This window comes from Aquila chrysaetos, chromosome 15 (genome assembly GCF_900496995.4).
Source record: "Aquila chrysaetos chrysaetos chromosome 15, bAquChr1.4, whole genome shotgun sequence".
Lineage (NCBI taxonomy): Eukaryota > Metazoa > Chordata > Aves > Accipitriformes > Accipitridae > Aquila > Aquila chrysaetos.
The window spans coordinates 23,964,824-23,987,393 of record NC_044018.1 but is presented as its reverse complement, the minus strand read 5'-3'; the positions used below and the strand labels follow the sequence as shown (position 1 = coordinate 23,987,393).

Genomic DNA, 22,570 nt, shown 5'->3' with positions numbered 1-22,570 from the left:
TGGCAATTCATTCTATTCCAGATTTTGATCTTTCCTATGCTTTGTCTCTAGTGCTAATTTTTTCATTCCTTTGTCAAGATCTGGATGGTCCCTATGGATGAATGGAGTGTTAATCACTCTACTACTGGAGTTTGGCATTCCAGTGTTTACCTATTATGGAATGTATTACAGAATTTATATTAATGTTTACTTCCTGTGTTGACGAAGCAATAACAAGTACTTCTGTTCTCTTCCAGCTTACGAGTTACAGAACTGCCCTGATCCTCCTCCTTTTTTGAACGGATATATAGTCAACTCCGATTACAGTGTGGGTCAGTCGGTATCATTTGAATGCTATCCTGGGTATGTTTTGAGGGGTCAGCCTGTTCTCACATGCCAGCATGGAATCAACAGAAATTGGAACTATCATTTCCCCAGATGCGAAGGTAACTTTCTGGTAGTACCCTTGCTTCAGAACTCACAATACTTTCTGATTTTTGTTTATTTGTTTGTGTGCATGTATGTAACGCAGCTTTTGCTGAAGAACTGCACCTTTATCCTGATCTATAGTGTAAGCAACTAAAGTCAGAATAGTATGTGCTTTTATAAATCATAAATATTTTATGACTCCTGTTTCTCAGCAGTGATTTATTGTTCCTATTAATATCTGTCAGTTGTATTGATTATGGGAACTCATGATGCTGCCAGAAATTATCTTAAACAACATGTGATTTTTTTTTTCTGATTTGGGGGCCAGGGGGGCAGTGTACAATGTAACATATAAAATTTCCATTGTAAAGCTTTTACTTGGACTTTCATCTAAAAAATACAAGTACAGAAGCAAAATTTCTGACATTCCTTTAGACCTTTAGAGGCTTTGACAAAGTCTCGTATAGGATGCTGTGACAAAACTGGGGAGTCATTGTGTAGAACTGAAGTGGTGTCATAGATAATCAACCAGCTAAGATACAAAATAGATTGAAATAAATTATTTCTGTCATAACACGAGACTAATGGTGCTACAGGTTTTCACTGAAGAGTGTATGTTCAATATATTTGACACTGATCTTGAAAGATGGAATAGATGCTGCTCTACACAAAACTTTTAGGTTTTAGGTTAGTCAAAACAGAAAAGGCTGCGAGGAGTTTAATAAAGATGTAACTGAGCTACAGTTATAAGCCATGAAAAAACTGTGAATGAAGGGCCAGTCAGTCATTCTGCTTCAGGACAGACTGCTAGAGGCTAGAAAGAACTTTTCCAGTGGGACAGATTAACATAGTGTTTTCTCCTTTGGATTCTTCTGTGCTTTCTTATTAGACATCAAGGATTGAACATTGTCAGAAGCAAAAACTACACTAGATGGACTAAAGGTTTGCTTCAGCACTGCAATACCTTGCTTCCCAAATGAGGATTTTAGTACTGTGAATAATAATTTCAAATTATTTTCATATTATTTCTGAGACAGATATTCTCCTAACAGCTTGACTGTATTGCTCTGCAGCATGAACATGTATTTTGTACATGTACTTGGGAAGGGACGCTTGTATTATTTCCTCATGTTGTCATTTAAATCCAGTATTACAAGAATCCATAAAATTTAAGCTCTAGTTCCATAATAGTTCATGCAAATTACCATAAATTGCTCAGAAATCTAGTGAAGTAAATATATAGAGGAGGTTGAAAGTATTGCATATTTCTTGGAATGCAAAGGACTTACAAGGGAGAAATAATGTTTAAAGTGAGTTTTCTGGATGAAGGTTTTCACAGATACAAATCTTTGTGCATTTGAGATTTGTTAAAGCACAAAAACAATTACAAACCTCCAATTCTTGGTGTAATAATAATAATAATAGGAATTACTAAACCAAGAATTATTAACTCTTTTTTTCATTTTAATTTAAACTGTATTTTATCATACTATTGCATAGACATTCTAGAAGTCCGACAAGTGCCAGGAGTAAGACATAAATGTGCATTACTGGCCAAAGCAAAAAGGCAATGTCTGGACAGAACATTTGGCATTGGGAATGAGAAAGGCCATGCCCCTTCAGCAGTTCAGTTAGGAAGTAGTACATATTTGAACAAATGAGAGTATTGAGTTTTATTTTCAAATTAAAGAACAGAGTTTCATTGCCAGGCACTTACGCTGGTTTGCATTTATGACAGTATAGAAGTACTAAAATAATGTTTCCAGTATTAAATGGCATTAGAAAATTTCTAGCATACGAGAGAATGTGTAACTTCTGTACGGTCAATGGGTACATTTGCTATTAAATGGCTATCAAGATGTGGCTGCTGTTCCCATGACTTCCATTTTTTCTTGTTTTAACCTGTGCATCAGTACAGCTGGAAGGCAGTTTACACATTTTGCAAAAACATATTTCAATTTAAGTAAGAAGGAATGCATGCAAATAATTTAAAACCTATTTTGGACTATTAATTTCTCTTTTAGGGAGAATATGTAAAAAAAAAAAGAAATAGCAGCATAACCAATTAATATAATTATTAAATAATTATATTATTTTAGCAAACTATAGTTGAAATTGTGTTGTGAAACACCTTCTGAGCCTTACGCAACTCCATTGGTCCACACTGCAATAGGCAATATAGGCATCTGTTATAAACCCATACCTCCCAAAGGAAAAAGAGTGGAGAGGCATGAGAAAATGTAGTTCTTTGTGAGAGTAGGGCTAATGCTTTCCTTAGACACATAAAACGTGATAATGCATCACATCTTTGTCAAAGTGATTGGTTATAATGCATAATGTTTGGTTTTTTTTTCCTTTTTTGATGTTTTTTTTTTTCCAACTCTTTTACCACTGGCATATTTAGATTAAAGATGTGAACCATCATCTCCCATATCTTTTAACTGAAAGAGTCTGTAACATTCTTTTTAAGTCATGTGTCTAATCTTGCTCTGTACGATTCTATTAAGGCCACCTATCTCTTTCTGTTGACTATTATAGCCAACTTCTGTACTTATTTTAGAGAATTCATTCAGCCTAAAACATGGGCTGAAGTATTCCAGTTATATGCTGTTTTTCCTAAGTGTGCGCCTCCTGAATTAGACAGTAAATGAATGGGAGGATTAGAGATTTCAATTTTGCACTTAAAAGTGTTACAAGTCCTATTCTAGGTACATAAGACCTTACATTGACTGTGATCCATAGCTCTATGTGACTTTTTAATTAAAAATTATAGCACTCTACAAAATATTTTTCCATGTATTACTTGAATGAATAAGTAATTAACTTTGAGTTCTAAAGAAATTTCAAAGGTGAGGAAGGACTATTTGGAAAAGGTATTTTTATTCAAAGGTGATTGGATTATGGATTCAACGTTATCGATATTTTCAAAGAAAATACAAGGTTATTCATGATAAAACTGCACTATAAACAGATATGAAATATTTTTCCTCACGTTAAACATATGGTAAAGTTTTACAATACCCTTTAAAGAGTGATATAAAAGTGTAAAAGATGATGATAGAATAAATATTAACATATGTTCCATATACAATACAATGCTAGGGAGAAAAGAACCATTAAGAGTTACAAGCAGAATATCAAGTAAGCATAGGGACTATCTTGTGCAGAAATAATGATGCCACTTTCAAAAAATGTGTGTGAAAAAAATACAAATCGGAAGACCATATGGAAGATATGGAGTAGTTGCTTGGTAAAATAACTTCTGTGCAGTCTTTATATAACAGATATTAATATGACTTACTCTACTGAATGATAATATTACTGTATTTAGTTCTAAATCTTGCCGCCTGATGATACAGGTTTTTAAAACTCATTATGATATCTTCTGCTGGTCAGCTACAATGTGCCTTGTTATCTTGCATAAGAATAGAGAAAGAAAATACTTTAAAGGATGTGAAAAGATAAGAGAATATATGTTTTTTCTCTCTTCCCGTTAAGGTTGACCTACACTCTTTCTATTGCTAGAATAAAGACATTTAAGATACCAAATCCATATACTCCCTATATCCTTTTAGTTTACTAATTAAAATGAATTTTCACAGATATTCATTTCCGAGATACAATTTGAAATGTTTATCAGTGGGAAAACACATTCTTTTGCATATGTTCTTAGAAATCTAGATTCTTAGATTTCTAGACAAGTTATAATCTCTGTTCTCTCTGAAAATTGTTTCCATACTCACTGTATTTTGTATTGGTTTATTGAATGTTGTTGTAGTGTTAGTATTAGAGATTTTTCTAGCTATATTTCATTCTTTTTATTACTATTTTTTATTATTAAACTGTTGGCATTTGGGGTAATCCTACTGATATCTTAACAAGATAAACATGGAGCATTTATCTTAAAATGTTGGTCTTTTACAGCATGTATTTTTGGGATCCTTTTTGTAGTGGTAAATCAGAAATGAGAAGAATAAAGTGTATAAATTAAACTGAGAGGATGGATAAGAAAGGTAACCATTATGTCATTCACCTTTGAGAAATAATCTTCTAGGCTCCTCACTTGATAAAAACTGGAATCAGTATCACAGGTCATTCTGTTCCGTTATCCTGGCCTGTAATAAAGCGCTCTGGTTTTTTATGTCATGAAATTAAAGGCTTTTCTTCATGTTTAATAAGCTGCTTCACCTTTTCCTAATAAAATAACGCTGTGTGGGATTTCTCTGGTTTTGGAACATCCAGAGAAGTTAATTTCTTTTTCCGAATAAAAGCAACAGAAGCAGCTACCCAGAGTGTCTTTGCTAGCTAGCGTTACAGCACTTCAGCATTAGCACTTCAGTAGGACCCTTCCAAAGCCTGGGAAATTTTATGTTCAGGGTCTGTCAAGCAGAATCTTTAACACTAACTAGGCACCTAATTTCAAAGTTCAACACTTTTTGTTTTTATATCGATCATACACCTCTTCCTTTCTTCCTAATCCTAGGTTAAGCTGTTTGTGTCAGATGCCTTAGCCTGATTTTGATTTCTTTCACAGCAGTTTTTTGTGGTGATGTATCTGCAGTGACTTATAAGTCCCTCTTTTCTTACTAATTAAGCTTTGAATGAAAGTTGTCAGCTAAAGAAAGAATGTCTTCAAAAATCCTCATTAATGGTTTAATAATTTATTTTAATAATTTTAAAATATTAATTACAAAGGAATAGCAGTGTTGTGTTAGAACGTAGACCTATATATTACACAACTAAGAGGTTTCAACTGAAAAAAGTTAACATTCAATTAGTTTAGCAGCAGTCTGTATATGATACATCTTAAAGGCACAACAAACACAAAATGGCACTTCAAGCTAAGGGTGGCATCTATATAGACACGATAAATAGGAACATGAGACTGGGTAAAAGTTGCAAAAAGGAATTTTAAGTTTATCAGGTGTTTTTACTATATGACACATTATTGATACATGTTTATAAAACTACATCAGTTTATCAGCTTGATTTTTAATTTTTTGAGGAATGAGACTATTTTGCATACTTTTATGAAAATTTCAGAAAAAAATTATTCAATACTTCTCTAACTTTCAATGATATATTGTTTCTGATTAAAAACAATATTCAGTTAAACTGTGGGCAAGATTTGAATATATCTCTTCTGATGAAAATGTGATTAAAGATAAATGGATTCAAGTGATAAACTGGTATACTGTAATACTAGTTTCAGTTAGCAATCAGAGTTCTTAAAGGAAAACACAAATAAGTATTCTATATCTAGGACTTTTTAAGAATATTATATAAATTTGTTGGATTACCTTCCATGAGAATTAAATCATAGAGAAAAAACAAATTTGCTTTATATCCAGATGTATTTTTTAACCCTAAAAGAGATTAAATGTCTGTTTAAATGCTTTCACCTTACATGCGAGAACGTTACTGGGTTTCCTCTAGTTTGATGGTGATTAAAAACAGCTATTTGGTTTGGGGAGAGTATGTTTTTTTCTGATCTAACACAAAATGAAGTCATCTTTGGAGTTGTAAAAGGACTTCAAAATAATATAGTATTCCTGAGTAGTGTTATAGATACAGCACCAAAGGGCATAGCAGCCTTGTATCTTTTTATCTCTCATTCCTTTTTAGTCCCTAGAGAAACATGTTTCCTAAAAGAATATTGAAGACACATGATGTCTATGTTAGGAGTAGGTTAGATTTTTGTAGTACAAATTATCATTTTCTATGTTTTCTTAGATGAAGTGCGCGTAAACAATTCGTTCTGTTTGAATCAACATGCAGGAAGAGAAAATAATACCTAGTTTATAATCACATGAAGTCTTTCTTCTCCCTGTCCCCCCATCTAGTTAGTTTTAATACAGTAGTTTTATCTTCATTCCTAACTCAAGGAAGTAATTCCTCTGCTCTCTGTTACTAACATGGCTGTAATTGAGAATGTACATTTGTCCTCGTTCCTTTGGATGTGAATCCTACCTTCCAAACCTGCCCACAGGCATCTACATTGCACAGCTCAGCACAGCTGAGGCCTGAATGCATGCATCTCCATTGTGTGTGCAGCTGTGTACCTTTATAGCTATGATTTCTGACTAAAGAGCAGGTTTCTTAGTGTTTTGACTGAGCTTGCAGAGTTTTCTCAGTCTGTCAGGTAGCACGCTACTTGCTTTGTCAAAAATTCATTTCTGTACATTAAAGCTCAGTCTAGCACTGCTGAAAGAATTATTATGACATATAAATGTTTTTGCAATAAGGAAAACAAATGGCTATAAGGTCTCTGATCATTGGCATTTGGCAGTTGGTCTGAGAGCAAAATCAATGGAAGAATTCAATCACTTTTCTAGCTATGGCCAGTATTCTTAGAAGTTCAGATCAAACCATTTCTACAGAAGATTGCACATACTTCAGAAGGCTGAGAGAAATGAGAGATCTGGTAGTGTCTGACAAAAGAAAGTTGACGCTGCTTCAGAGGAATACATTGGGTTGTCTGTGCAGTTGTCCCATGGAAATCTGACAATGAATATGTCACCCATAAATGATTAATAAAAAAAAGGTTTATGAATATTTGTGTGTAAGATGTGGAAAATAGGTCTGTGATTCAAGAATATTGAAAACACCTGGTAATTCTCTGTTTGTTCCCTTCAAGTAAGAAAATCATCATGACAGCGTCTCTGCTATTATTATCTGTAGATGTTCTTGCTTTTCCACTGTTGCCAAAATATATTGGTAAGAATTTGTTGCATCCAAGTTATGAGATAGGTTGCTTGAATCCTCACCAGTCTGTTACACTCAGGATGTAGGTATGGGCAAAAGGAACATGCCATAGATGCAAAGCCAAGGCTTTAATGTTATTCCAAAGAAAATCTTAACAGTCTAATCAAAGGATTTTTATTAGTACAGTTACAGTGTTACTAATATTTTAAATTAGGTAATGCTAGAATGATATACAGACAAACATCTAATATCTACCCCTTTCTCTGGTGTACACTCACTCTTCCAGTACCTATATGTCTTAAGGTGAATGGTCTCAGTCTGGGAGAAGGGCTACAAGAAGTTCTATTCTATAGGGAAAACCTATTTGTTATCACTCTCTTCTATTCAGAATTATGTATACATATATATATGATATCGTGTTACATCACACAGTCGTACAAAGCTAAAATGAAGTAGTAAGTAGTTACCTGACAATCATTAGATAATTACAAGTTAAAACAAGTCTCCAGACTGCCAGAACAAGTCCATAAAAAACCTGACAGAGCCTGTGGCCTGTTCTGTAAGCTTAACACAAAGTCTATGGACTGTTATTAGCAGTGCATAACTATATTTACTGGGCTACATGGCTAAGGTTTTACTTGTTAAGGGCTTTTTATCCTTTCCATATATTTTCTGTATTCCATGATTTCTTTGGATTTATAGTAGTACTAGAAAAATGTTCAGTACCCTTTCAAGCTTCTCATATGGCCTAAGGGAATTACCATAGTGCAGGTCTCACTCAAAAACATGAAGCAGCGTATTTTGTTTGTCTACTGGCATTAAAAATTGCCCCACTTCTATTTTCTGTATAATCATAGTTTGATATTTTTAGCCACCTGATCTACTATGTTCAAATTTTTGTATATTAGTTCTTCCTAGAGAAACAAAAGATATGCTACTTCCATTTTAATTAATAGGAAAAAATCTTGGGACCTGGGGGAAGATAAGAACAGTTAGACTAGGTGGCTCCTAATAGTGCTGTTTTTTCTAAACATTTGAACCTAGGAAGGCAGTAGGAGATTGCAAATTGCTACAAGTCTTAAACTGATAGAATTTTTCCAGTCTAGTTGTAGAGTTCCCTCCCTTTACGCTAAAGAAATGTTGTGGGTTTATTGTTTCATTTGGGTTGGTTTGGGTTTTTGCCTCGGGAGTAATATCAGGGTCATCAGTAGACAGGGAAAACAATAATAAAAAAAAGCTGGGAAATGGTAGTGTTGAGGCTGGAAGCTTGCCCTTCTAAGGAATCTCACTGAAGATCTGTGTTAGTGTTGTGAAAACAAATCTCAGGGTTTATCTGATCTTACGAGAGAATATGAGTGTGCCTGTAATGTTTAGCTAAACTGCAGGTACTTGCCAACAGCAGAATGAATTCAAGCACCCCTGCCCTGCCCCAGCAAAACAGCACTTTGCAAATACATTCATTTTTTTTATACTGAATTGTTAAAAATTTGAAACTTTCTGAGATTTCATGGGCAATTTTTTTTATTATTGTAAGGCTGGTGGTTGCCACTTAGAGCACTATGGCTAGAACTTCAGGATTTTTTTTCTGGTATTCTTCCCCTAAGTCATCTGAGTTCTGTGGTGTATGGCTGTCTAGCACCCGTTAGGTCATTCAGTTGTCTGTCTTAAGCTAGTAAACTAAGCCTCCAGTCTACACAGTTCTGTTCCCGTTCAGACGACAGATTTGTTGGCTTTATGCTCTGTGATGAAAGGATGACATGGTTAAACTTCTTGTATCATGGGGCTGAAGATGGGCATCCCCAGGTTCATAACTGACGTTGTCCTTGAGGTAGATGAGTTTCAGGTTTATAATAAGAACTTTCACAGTACAAGCTTCTCTGCAATATAACAACTTCATTAATTTAGAGTGATTTGTTTATTCAAACTAAAGCTATTTTTGTCTTGTGTGAAATATAGCCTGTTATTTCTGTTTAATTTTCTGTCTCCTGTGATTTTTAAGGATCTTTGGAGAAAGCCTAGTATCAGCTGTGTGTATTGCTTATTCTATTAGAGTTTTGTTATCTGTGAAACTTTTTTTTTTCTGAAACAATTTATTGATCTGTCATGGCTAACAATGATTTAAGAGGAATTAGACTATCTTTACCGAGATACAATCAATCATCTGCATTCTTTGTAGAGTATTAGAGAATAATGGAGGCAAAATAAAAAAATATATGCAATCATTGACAACATTAATAAATCTGTCAAAAATATAATAAACTCAAAATATATTTAGGTATTAAACTTCTATCAGAAAAATCCTAGATCTTAACTAGAACTTAAAGGATTTTCCACTTGTCACTCTATTAGTCTCAGGACGTGTATTTCAATGTAGTAAGCACACTTATCAAAGCAGTCTTTTAGCCGTAGACATGGAGTACTGTTGAGAGAACAGACTAGATTTCTGAGACCAGGCAATCTGACCATGGCATAAATGTAGGGGATTAGGGAACAGGAAAAAATGGGCTCAAGTCGCATTTTCATCATAGAACCATCAGAGCTGATAGGCATTACCAGCTGCCTTTGGCGTGTACATGCAACCAGGAGTCAGACAGATAAAACCAACCCTTCATTTTCCTTAGCTTGTTTCCTTTTTGTTGGGCACTAAAGGGTTGTAGTTCAGGAGCAGATCCCATTCTGTTCTAAGATGCAAAGATGTGCTAAATGCATCATATTAGCTAGTACTGATACGGATGAAGAAAGTGAAGTGGTTAAAGACCTCCTTAACCTGTCCTATAAACCCAGTGATTACTAAAACAATTAATCCAAAAAGGGCTAGCCAGATGATCTTTCTATGATATCTTTCCAATGATATAGCTGCACATTTTCCACATGGGAAATGTGACATCCTTCTGCATTTCTCAGTCCTTCTTCCCTTTTCCCTTTTCCTTTCTCCTTTTTCCTTTTCCCTTTTCCTTTTCCATCACTTGTTGAAAGGTGAAAAAGAAATGAAAAGAGTCTGAAGGAGTTGCAGGAACCCTGACAATAATAACATAAGCTTTATGGTAAGAGCTAATGAGAAAAGTTCCAGAGCTAGGCTGAGTGCCCACAGATGAGGTTAAGGTCTCACTCTAATGAGTGAGACTCATTAGTTTGCACTAATGGCCATATGTCTACTCAGATCCATGCTTGCATCCATAATCAGTCAATTCCCCCAAACTGAGACTCAAAAGAGAGCACATTATTACATATTTGCTACCCTTGAATTACTCAACCACCTTCTCATGGCATTGGTTTGCCCACATATTTCATTCAGCAAGTGTATGCTAATTTGTGTCCCTATCTCCATTTTACTTGTCATAAGAATAAACAGCATACAAACTGCAATTGAAGTATTTTTAAACATGGCTAAAACCTGTCAGAAATAAAGTACAGTGGTTGGGTTTGGGGTAGCGAAAGAACAATCAGCCTTTCCCCCCCCCCCCAGAATTGTGTTCCAGTTCAGTTAGGGTTCAGCTGTAGGGAAAGATGCAAGCTTTGTTTGCTTGTTTATTTGTTTCTTAATGTTGAATGCAAGCAAAAGGTGCCCCTTTTGAAATGTGTGCTTAGTTTCAAGAATTCTGTATAAAAGCAGTATTCCCAGTAGATTTGGATGGATTTAAAGAAATGAAATCTGAAAGACATCAGGATGAACTATTTCTTAGAAATTTCAATACTTTCTGTCTCTGAGAAGCAACCAACCAAGGAAAAATGCTGTCTTTAAGACCTAGAGTGTCTTGTCCTGTGGAGCTTTTAGAATTTGGGAGTATTTTGATATTCCATTTGTAACATGAAAAAGTATGTTTCTCCTACTAATTTTTCATTTGTTTTCTCTTCAGCTCCTTGTGGCTATAATGTGACTGCTCAGAATGGTACAGTTTATTCCCCAGGATTTCCAGATGAATACCCAAATTCCAAGGACTGTACTTGGTTAATTATTGTACCTCCAGGCCATGGGATTTACATCAACTTTACCTTACTCCAGACTGAACCTGTGAATGACTACATTGCAGTTTGGTATGCAATTTTTTTCAAAACAAAAGTGATTTTTTTTCTGATTGATTTATCAGATCTTACCGTCCCAAGCTACAGCTTTTGCTTAGTATTGCTCTTTAGGTTGTCATATGTGCTGAAGAACAGCATAAAACAAGTTCTACGATTCTATGAAAAAAAAAAATATTATCTATCACTGTCTGACCTCTTTAAGAATCTTGTTCCAAAATTACTTTGAAACTCTAACTCAGCTTTCAATCACATCTTCTTTGAGCTCTCTGTTTTCTAGGTGAGGCCATGTGAGGTCAAAGTGATGTAACGATCTGCATTATGTTTAATTACGTGTTCCACAAACATGAGGCAATATGTTAGTTGTAGCAAACCTTTTTGACATCTTTAGGCATTAACTAATTTAGGCATTAATTAAGATTTTATTAAATTTTCTTAATATCTTAATATGGCTGATAGACATGCTCTCTGTATTTCTGAAGCCAGGATTTCAGCCCTTGTACCTCTATGTCTTTAAGCTTCATAACGTATGTTGTTGCCCTTCTCTGAACTTGTATTTCTTACCACCCAAACCCATCTCAACTTTGTGTCCTCAGCTGGAGGAAGAGGTCTCAGGGCTGTCTAAATTCTTGCATAAGAATTTACTGCACTCAAGAGCAGGCATTGATGATGCTGAAGTTGTTACGTACTTTCTCATCTATGGCTAACCCTGGTCCTTACCCCATATAATGTGCAAAGTGACTTAGCTCTCATATATGCTACAGACAGTTCAGCAAAAGGACAGTTTGCACAGAATATAGGATGTAACTTACTCCTGTGTGAGTCAGCTGCTCCCATCTCCCACCTGGTCCACTATTCCTGTACCTATTGCTGTCTGGGGTGAGTTTTTTCCAGACAGCAATACTAAAGTCCATGTAATACAGGGAAAATCCAGTCAGTTTATAGAGATGCATAACTGTTTATGAACTGCTGTTTGGCTACCTCTGGTATTTGCATTACCCATAAATCCAACTCTAAAATGCATCATAGATTGTCCTGTCTGGCATGTTAAATAAAAACAAAAGCCTTCACTGGTAAAGATCCAACTGTATCTATGACTTCCCTTTTTGCCTAAGCAATTAAGTCCTAAAATTGTGTCAGGTTTTTGAACTTGTTTGGCTGAAGTATGTGCTGAATTCCTGAACTGTTACATTCTTTTAATAAAGATTTTAAAACAACTGTTTTACAGCTTATTTCTCTCAGTTCCCAATCATCCGTGAATTACAAGCATGCTTTCTTTAGAGTTATTTTCTGAGGTATGAGCAGTGGATAGCTCCTGCATTTACTGGGAGGAGGCTGTTTAGTGTAATTTTGTTTGAGTCATTCATGTATATGCCATTCACTTCTGTATAAAAAGTCAAATCTTAATAGTAAAGGTTTTTGTTTTACCTTTGTTTTTTTCCTCTGGGAATCAGACATTTAAAATGAAAACCTAAGTAAATTATCAAGTTCCTATTCAATATTCATAACCTTCACTCTTGTGTTCAAGGCAGTAAGAAGAAGAAAATACATTTTTATGCCAAGTCACCCATAGTTTATTTATTCTTGTTGTCAGTAATACAAGAGTAGAAATTGGAAGCCTGAATAATCCTGAAAAACTGTACAAGAGAAGAATAATTAATTTAAATTACATTTTTAAAAATACAAGTTGTATGTACAATTTATCTACATGACAGACATTCTTTTAAAACTTGAACCATAGTTCATACGGTGGATTTTTCTTTTTATGAGCAGATTATCTTGATAGGTTTGAGATAGACAAATATTAGTTAATGCTTGGCTTTTTAACAATACAGCTGAGGTGAACAAATATCCCTCTGATTTAAAGACGGTGAAAGTCAAAAGCTAACAGCTTTCAGCAAGCTTCTAGATAATCTCCAGCCTTCTAAAATACCTATTACAAAAGCTTTTTTATTCAGTTTAGATTCAATGTATGTAAAATACAAAAAGACCAGGAATAACCATTGCAGAGCTCAAAACATTTTTCAGTGGTAAAAGCAGGTTTTTTTGTTTATTTATTTATTCTGCCTGGTCAGGCCTGAATGTTCTATATGATTATACTGAAAATTAATGCAGCCTGATGTTACTGGAGTATATTTCTCTTCGGGTGTCTATCCTACTGTTCAGAAACAGAAAACATTTTTTTTCCTTTTTTTTTTTTTTTTTTCCTTAGGAGATACCTTTGAGTCTTTAGAATGAATTTAAATGGCAAGAGTAACTTGCAACTTCCACACCTCTGTAAGTGTCAGTCATGAGTAAGGGCTTGTAGGATCTGGGTCAAAAATGTTAGAAATATGATAAGATTAGAAGAGTTTTCTAGATTCTTTTTTTCAGCTGCTGTGTACATAACAATCTTTGGCAGGAACAGACAGAGAAAATTTCAGTCAGCCAATAAATTTCTTGCCTGTGGAAATATAAAAGCTATTGTAAAATACTCCTGGTTTCTCAAAAATATTAGGCTTTGAAGTTAAAAAGAGTATTCTGCGTTGCTAGAAATAAAAAGAAAACAAACTCATTTTGAATCATTAGGACAAACATTTTTGTCAAAAATTTAACCTGCTCCCCAAAGAAAAGAAACGATAATTTATGATAATTTAAATGTTAAATACAGTATTTCTTCAGCTTATTTTTTATGTTTCCTTTTCTAGGGATGGTCCTGACCATAATTCACCTCAGCTGGGAGTTTTCAGTGGGAACACAGCTCTGGAAACAGCTTACAGTTCCACCAATCAAGTCCTCCTCAAATTTCACAGTGATTTTTCAACAGGAGGATTCTTTGTCCTCAATTTTCATGGTCAGTTTGCTTTATATCATTAGCATCTAATTACCACAATCAATTAGTGAATTTTAAAAATATTTCTTAACTTTGTGATGTACTGAATGATCTTAAATAAATTTACCATGATTCATGGATTTGCTACTTTTTTTAAATAACAGTACAAAATAGTTTTTAAAATAACTCATTAAAAAGATCTTAAGAACATTAATTTGTGTCTTTGAATAAAATACATTCTGTCTTTAATGTTAATCATCGCTATCTAATATTAAGCTTTTACTTTTTGAGTTATTTTGGCCCATTTATTAGTTAACTTACTTTTAACCTTCTGTAATAAAATTCTTCACCGGCTGACCATGCTAGGGCTCATGGTCAGAAAGGCTGATGGGATGCTGTGGGAGGGTTGAACAACAGCTTTAAGACTGATATCCAGCAAAATACTTTGAAGTTACAGTCAGGGCTACAGGGCATGCAGCTTGGGGATCTAACTCAGAAGCGAAATGCTGAGTTCTAGTTCTAATTCTGACTAATTCACCCAGATTATGTATATTAAATGAAAGATTGTTAGCCTTCTGGACTGTAATTCAAAAAGATAGGGTGAATTAATTCACAAGAACAGGAGGAAATGCCACAGAAAGAGAGTACGTGAAGGTACATATTTGCATGGGGAAGTCTTTATGAAACTAGTACTCAGAGTCTGAGCTGTTTTTCTCGTCTGTGTTTTTCTCCTAAAAGAAGGAAAATGTTAATGCTGGAAACCTGCTTACTGTCTATTACTGTCACTGTTGCTATTACAAGTGTCTAAGCAGGTTGCAAAGCTTTTTTTCTCAGGTGTTCTCCAGAAAAACTGGTGTTATTACATGTATATAATAATTACATGTATGTTTTTGTGTGTGTGTATATATATATCTCTATATTTATCAGGAACACCACACAAATACGTTAAGTACACAGGAAAACATATATGCTTTCTCTTCCCTGTCCTTGGAAACTCTCCATGGATGAAAAACTCTCCACGTGGTTTTTTTTTTTCTCCTTGTACAATTGCTTTACAGTGACGGGCTGTAGAAGCTTATGTGGAAGATAAGGGCAGAGTCCCAACATTTTGTGTTTCTTAACTTCTCAAAACCAGCAAGTGTGTAGGACTATCAAGTTACCAGGACAATTTGTGATTTAGTTCCATGAAGAGGAGAGTTTTTCTCAGAGTATGTGCACTCTGATCACAATCTTGAATCTCTGTTTTGGATTTTTTATCCAGAAATGGCTTCTTCAGCTGTTGTAGGCATTCTGCTCCATTTCAGAAACATGTCAAGTCATTGTACTGGTCACCTTCCTTATGAGATTGCTCACAATTTATTGAAACAGATTTGAAGAGTAGAGAAAAGATTTTGTTTTAAAGGCATTGAGTTTTGGCTTTTTTTGTGTAACTTCTAAAATTATTATTATTATTACTGGTGTTTCTTCTTAAAGTATATATATATATACCTGTATCCTGAGAAAGATCAACTCCAAGTCTGCTTAAATTAAGCGTGAATATGACATGCCAGGTATGTGACAGGTAATTACAGATTTTCAAGGAAATCCAAGTAACCTGTGATTTATAACGATTAGCCCTATCACATGATGGAAAGGCAGCCACAAGAAACATCAGCCTTGTAGCTGCAAAAATCTCCTCATAAACATCACAACTGCATCAAATCCCACAATGGATCTATAACTATCTAGGCAGTATAATATACTATCTGTACTGATAAAAATTATTTTTTTTAGATAATATGTAATGTCATGACATTTAACTTGGAAAATGTTGTAACTGAGAGACCATGAGATTCAGTGCAGCTTTGGTAATTTGGGAAGTGTGAATAGGAAATGAATTTTCTGTAAAATAATTCTTAACACACCAGTATTTAATCTTTTTTTCATTTAATTTTGCAGCTTATCAGCTGAAGAAGTGCCAGCCTCCGCCCACAGTTCCACATGCAGATTTGTTTACAGAAGATGATGACTTTGAAATAGGTGAAAAAGTAGTATCTCCTTTTCTTTTTTATGTTTTCACTTGAATTCTAATTAAACTAAACTATTAATATATTTCATTTTCCACCTGAGATTTTGGTATACTTCTGTTTGAAGGGGTTTTTGGGTTTAACTTTTTTGTCAATAACTTTTTCAGGAGATTTTGTGAAGTACAAGTGCCATCCTGGTTTCACCCTTGTTGGACAAGATATATTAACCTGCAAACTGAATGCACAGTTGCAGTTTGAAGGATCCTCTCCATTTTGTGAAGGTAAATATATGCTTGCATGGTGTGCATATCATTAGTATGCATCCTTTTTTATCTTCCTATACATTAAGCATCAAATTTTTGGGCACTGTATTTTCATTAATGTTTAAAAGAAAAGATTCCATTTATTTCTTCAATATCTAAGAAATGCACACGTTTTCAAATTGGTCCCTAAAATTTTTGCACAGACTTTCAACTCTTTAGAATCAAAGGACAAGTGGCTTTAACTATTTAACTACACCATTAATGAAACACTGATTTCTAAAATTCATTTAAGTTATTTAACACTGTTTCATATCAAACCAAAGAATTCTTTTCACCCCTGAAGTGTTTTAAAAATGTGTATTTAAATTAAGCTTTCAAAATAAAATAAGAAATTATTCTCTCTGCTTTCACAAATATGGTGACATTGTATGATAAAGTCACATGAAAAACTTGTTCTGAAATAATACGTGGCAAATTTTAATTCATGGAAGCACTAAAAGTCTTTCAACTATTCATACTATGTTTACAATTACAGTATTTCAAACAAAGAATTTAAAAATTTAATATGAACAATTTTTAGGTGTGCATTCATACACAATTTGCTCGTCTTCATAGAAAACAAGTATATCTTAGAGAATTGAACTCAGTCCTCTAAGTTATGTTTTTCAACAGATACTGTTGGTTATTTTTATTTTAGTTTGGTTTAGTTTGTTAAATAGTGGGTAGCAAAAAGATTTTGAAATGTTGAAAAAGTGATCGAGAAAGCATCTGTAGAATTTTGTCCTGAAGTACCTCAAATTTTTTTGGGGGGGAAACAAGTTAGTGATGAGACACCATCACTGAAATTTTAAGGAAGTAAAAAAGTGATGCGAAGTTCTCATATTCATAACATATTAACTGGGATTAGCTTTGATCTATAATATGTAATTATGGATGGAGCATCTTCAATATCACGAGGTAACAACATCTGTATACACAACTGGTAACACTGGAAGGCACAGCAATTATTGTGACACTTTATTAACAGCTGTATCTGTACCTTGCTTCATGTTACCCTGGTGCTCTTTTTCCATGATCTAAAAATTAGTAAAGGATTCATAGTATAAGCTGCATTAGTTTCTTGATGCCATAATGTATTTGATGCATCTGTAAGTAATTTGTCCATATGACAACTGATACCTGAGTAAAGTTTTTACCCCTCCCCTTTCTTAACTTGTGCATAAAATAATCTGGGATCTGTCATAGATTGAGAGACAGGGACTCTCTGGAGTTGGGTGGAAAAGATTCAGTATTCGTTTCAGGACCCTCAACATACAATATGCAAAAGTAGTGAGAAAATTATGTATTTCTGTAGATTTCTTGATCAGATAACTCAATACTTATTGATTGATTTTTTGTTTGATTTTTTTTCCAATCAATGTATTTCTCTGTTCCCACTGTGACATGTTAATAAGATCATAGTACTGCAAATGCAGCTTTCAATTTTAAGTTAATAGTAACAGCAGTAACTTAACTCTTGACTGTGTCGATTAGAGTGTAAATAAAAAATGAAAGCCTGAAGTAAACAATTATTGTAAAAACTACAGAGATATTAGGAGCTTCCGATAATGATTAGCCATCTGTTAAGCACAGGGGAGTAGTTTATTTCCAACAGTTCTTGCAGATGCTGTGGAAACTAGTGGCTTTCTCTGATGGTAGCAACACTTGGTTTTTTGCAGTCCTTTGAGAATTTGTAGATTGTGGTGGGTTAACCCTGGCTGGAGGCCAGGTGCCCACCAAAGCCGCTATATCACTCCCCCTTCACAGCTGGACAGGGGAGAGAAAATATAATGAAAGGCTCACGGGTTGAGATAAGGACAGGGAGAGATCATTCAGCAATTACCGTCACGGGCAAAACAGACTGAACTTGGGGAAGATTAATTTGATTTATTACCAGTCAGATCAGAGTAGGGTAATGAGAAATAAAACCACATCTTAAAGTACATTCCCCCCACCTCTCCCTTCTTCCCGCCTCAACTCCATTCCCGGTTTTCTCTCCCTCCTCCCCCCCGGTGGCGCAGGGGGACGGGGAATGGGGGTTGGGGTCAGTTCCTCACACCTTGTCTCTGCCGCTCCTTCCTCCTCAGGGGAAGGACTCCGCACTCGTCCCCTGCTCTGCCGTGGGGTCCCTCCCACGGGAGACAGTCCTTCATGAACTTCTCCAACGTGGGTCCTTCCCATGGGCTGCAGTTCTTCACGAACTGCTCCAGCATGGGTCCCTTCCACGGGCTGCAGTCCTTCAAGCACAGCCTGCTCCAGCGTGGGTCCCCCACAAGGTCACAAGTCCTGCCAGCAAACCTGCTCCAGCGTGGGCTCCTCTCTTCACGGGGCCACAGGTCCTGCCAGGAGCCTGCTCCAGCGTGGGCTTCCCACGGGGTCCCAGCCTCCTTCGGGCATCCCCCTGCTCCGGCGTGGGGTCCTCCCCGGGCTGCAGGTGGAGATCTGCTCCCCCGTGGACCTCCCTGGGCTGCAGGGGGACAGCCTGCCTCACCATGGTCTTCCCCACGGGCTGCAGGGGAATCTCTGCTCCGGCGCCTGGAGCACCTCCTCCTCCTTCTGCACTGACCTGGGGGTCTGCAGGGCTGCTCCTCTCACATGTTCTCACTCCTCTCTCCATCTGCAGCTGCCGTTGAGCAGTTTTTTCCCCCTTCTTCAATCTGTTCTCCCAGAGGCACTATCACCATCGCTGATGGGCTTGGCTTTGGCCAGCGGTGGGTCCATCTTGGAGCCTACTGGCATTGGCTCTGTCAGACATGGGGGAAGCTTCAGTAGAAATAATCTGATAACAAAAAAAAAGCCATTGGAGTGATTCAGAGACAGGATACAATGGAAGTGGATGCATTAGAGTGAAGATTCTGGCACAGTTATTTTGGACAGATATAAGAAAGAGAGGAGTGTCTTTAGGTAACTTGGTATGCAGCCTTCTTCAGACAATTTGTATCTTTAAATAAATCTTATCTTCCTTTCTGCAAAATAGAATTACTTGTTTTTATTCCAATACCTCTATCTGTCTACATGAATTATTACTATGGGGATAAATGTGGAACTGAATTCCTATTTTATGATAACACCCTAGCTGATATTTATGAATATTTCTTCTAGATCATATGAAATATTGGTAGATCATTTAAAAGTTGTGGGTTTAATTACCATCTTTATGGTGTTTACTCTTAGATAAATATAGGAAAGTACTCATGTTGCACCCTGAAGACCTAAGTGTCTGAAAGGGAGAAATAAGTATTTCTGAATCAGACCAGAAATCCAATATACCAGACCATATACCCAGTGTTCCATCGCTGGCAACTGGCCAGTAATGATTTTCTGGTGGAGCACGTAAGATCATTGCAAGCATGCAGTTAATTAAGGCCTCCACCCAACTGTAGCTAAGCCACTCTTAAGCTCACAATTTTCTTTGTACTTTGAATCCTGTAGGGCTATTTCTTCAGTGGATTTATTCAGTCTCATTTTGAACCCATGTAAATGCTTTAAATCCGCAAAGTTTTGTGCAAGAAGTTGCATAATTTATTTCTTATGTGAAGATGTTTGTCTGCTTTGAATTTAGCACCTGCTGTTTTCACTTCACGTCCTCTAGTTCTTATGGAGAAAGAAACAGTAACAAGTTGTTCTCTATTCACCATATTTATGGCATATTGTATAAACCAGAAGATATTTCATACCTTTAATCATTCTTGTCATCCTTCTCAATACCTTTTCCAATTCTACTCTATTTCTTTTGAGGTGACATAGTATAGAACTGCATTTATACAATGCTGTCTGATTCTGATAGACTTGAAAAAAATTGGTACTTGCCATGTAATTTGCATATTGTATTTCAAACAAATTTTTGGACTGCCTTCTTTTATTTCTGCGTTTTACATGTAGTTTATAATTGTTTATATTGTCCTTATTTGGATCAACTTCACATTTTTTAAAGATGCTAGAAAGCTTTCCTTTCTCCTGCGCTGTGCCACTGTGTTGTAGTAGGCGAAAAATATATTTATATAATAGAAGGCCAGGTTCTAGGATACTATATACAAGTCTGATGACATATGTGACAGGCAAGAAAAATCAGTCTCAGTGATCACTTCTACATCATTCTGAATGAACGACCTCCAGAGCAGCTGTAATCGCACCACACTGTACTTTTCTTACAGCTCCCTTTGCCTTTCTCCCTGGTCTGCCTGAGGACAGACTTTTTCATAAATGCTTGGCACCATGGTAACTTGCCAGGTATTGTCTAACGTGCAGAGCCCTAGGCACCCTACAGAACATCCTCTCATTGTGCATGAATTTATGTTTACCAGTAGTTGACCATTTGTGATTTGTATTTATACACTTGGAGCCTCTGCTCTCATCCTATCCTTATATCCTCTTGTTACAAATTTCTTTCCTTTTTTAATTGCTGTTAGGGAAACGTAGAGATGCAAATTAAAGCATGATGAGCATTGCAACTGCAAGAAATATTCCTGTATTGGTCACAAAAGTTGACTTACTAGTAAAACAGCTAATTGGCATTCGGTGTAAGGTAGAGATCTCTAATCTGGCTGCTCAAACCACTTTAATTAGAGAGGTGGTGTGATAATATTCTCCTAGTGTGGTGATATTTATGAATAAAAAGCAAAATCAAAGATGGAAGCATCAGAAGTAGTATTAGAGTTAAGTCAAGAAGCTTAGTCAGGCGTTCCCCAAAACAACCAAATCAGATTTCTTCAAAAGCCAGGTTAGGTAATCTATTTCTCCAAACTAGGATATGATGAGAATGTTATGCTGTCCTGCAGAATTACCTTTCTCATGCCACTGCCGCACTGCACTCAATTACATGTGGCTGTCTAATGTAAAGATCTTTGTTATTTCCTGTTGGTTTTCTGTAAGCATTGCCTGTATGTATGGATTTATGCAAACTAACAAATAACAGTACTTGGAATTTACATGCGCAACAATATGACTAAAAATGAATGTAAAATAGATTGCTTTTGTCCTCCAATATGCCTAAAACAGTTTTTTTAAAATATTTATTCCTCTTATCATTCCAAACCATTTTACAATAGCTTCTTTTAAAATTCATGGGATATAGTTATAAATAAATGATAATTAGATATGTTCCAGGACTCAAGTATCTAATTCTGTGTTTTGCAGCTCAGATTTTCTTGATTGGTAAACTTCACATCAATTCCTAAGCTTCTAAATGTCTAGGGAGTTGAATCACCCTGTAACTTAGGTGACAGAAGAGAGTTCAGAAGGTATCAAATATAATACTGAAGAATATAATGTTAATGTGTTAATTGATTGACAGATAAAAGAAACACTATTAACAGTGGAATATGTATGCCTCAACTGAATCGATTTGTGTGACTTTGTATTTAGGAGTATTCTGTTTTGAAATACCATGCTAAAGGTTGGTGCTGACAGTATAGAACAAAAGGGTCCAAATTGCAGATTTTTCTTTTCACCTGTTGTGTGTGTGATACCAAGAAAATAGCACTGTGGAGTTTATTTTTGTTGAAGTGATAAATACTAGTTATTAGTGGTATTGGAAAATGGATGTGCCTTTTGTTTTATAGAGCAAGGTGAAGCAGTCTCACTGTCTCAATATCTCAATTTTATGTCTTGTAAAATGTTCAAGTCTAGCTTCCATCCTAGAGATTAAGTCATGCAATCTGCAGCTAAGCTATACTGGGGGGAAGTTGGTGGGTATTTCATTATGGTGGAGAAAGAGAGCCCGCAAAGGCTGCCAAGATGAACACTGCCAATTTGCCACGTAACCCCGCGGTGCAGCCAGCCTCCCAAACTGCAAAGGAGCAATACGCTGTCTGCCTTCCCATGTCCCTGAACTACTCCAGAACCGTTCCTCTTTTAAGTCCCTGTGGTATGTCTCCTGTGAATGGTTGAGGTTGGAAGGGACCTCTTGTCCAATGACTCTTAGGCATAGGAAGTGAATCTTGGCCATAGGCAGAGTTAGAGCTATAGCTTGCTGTGTGAGGAGATTTGGCCACTTCTGCTCTGGCACAGGAGACCTATGGAGCTATTTACAGCTTAGAAAGACATAAGAGTTTCATTTTTACTTGAATTTTCTGCCCTAAGAATATGCTGGGGGAGGCCTCACAACATACTATTTTTGTCTCAGTACCACAAAAGAATATTCCATTTCCTCTTTCACCCTTTGCGTTACTATTTCCACTGATTTGTAGTGAAGAAGTGCATTTTTTTCACATAAACAGTACTTGTTCCTTTTGGAAATTGTTCTGTTAGTAAAGTTTTGAAGTCCACTAAGTGAATACAATAGAATATATGGAGGAAAGAACTCCTACAGCAGTCCT

The 22,570-nt window shown here is 35.8% G+C and overlaps 1 protein-coding gene across 1 annotated transcript in view; it reads left to right on the top strand.

The window, feature by feature from the left end:
- The window catches only part of CSMD1 (CUB and Sushi multiple domains 1), a 1,239,551-nt gene that overhangs the window by 1,092,767 nt on the left and 124,214 nt on the right, over window positions 1-22,570 (top strand). Inside the window, exons 42-46 of the mRNA XM_030037616.2 lie at window positions 237-425; window positions 10,971-11,148; window positions 13,821-13,966; window positions 15,884-15,964; window positions 16,119-16,232. Coding sequence (XP_029893476.1) covers window positions 237-425; window positions 10,971-11,148; window positions 13,821-13,966; window positions 15,884-15,964; window positions 16,119-16,232 — 708 coding nt within the window. The remainder of the gene's footprint in view (window positions 1-236; window positions 426-10,970; window positions 11,149-13,820; window positions 13,967-15,883; window positions 15,965-16,118; window positions 16,233-22,570) is intronic.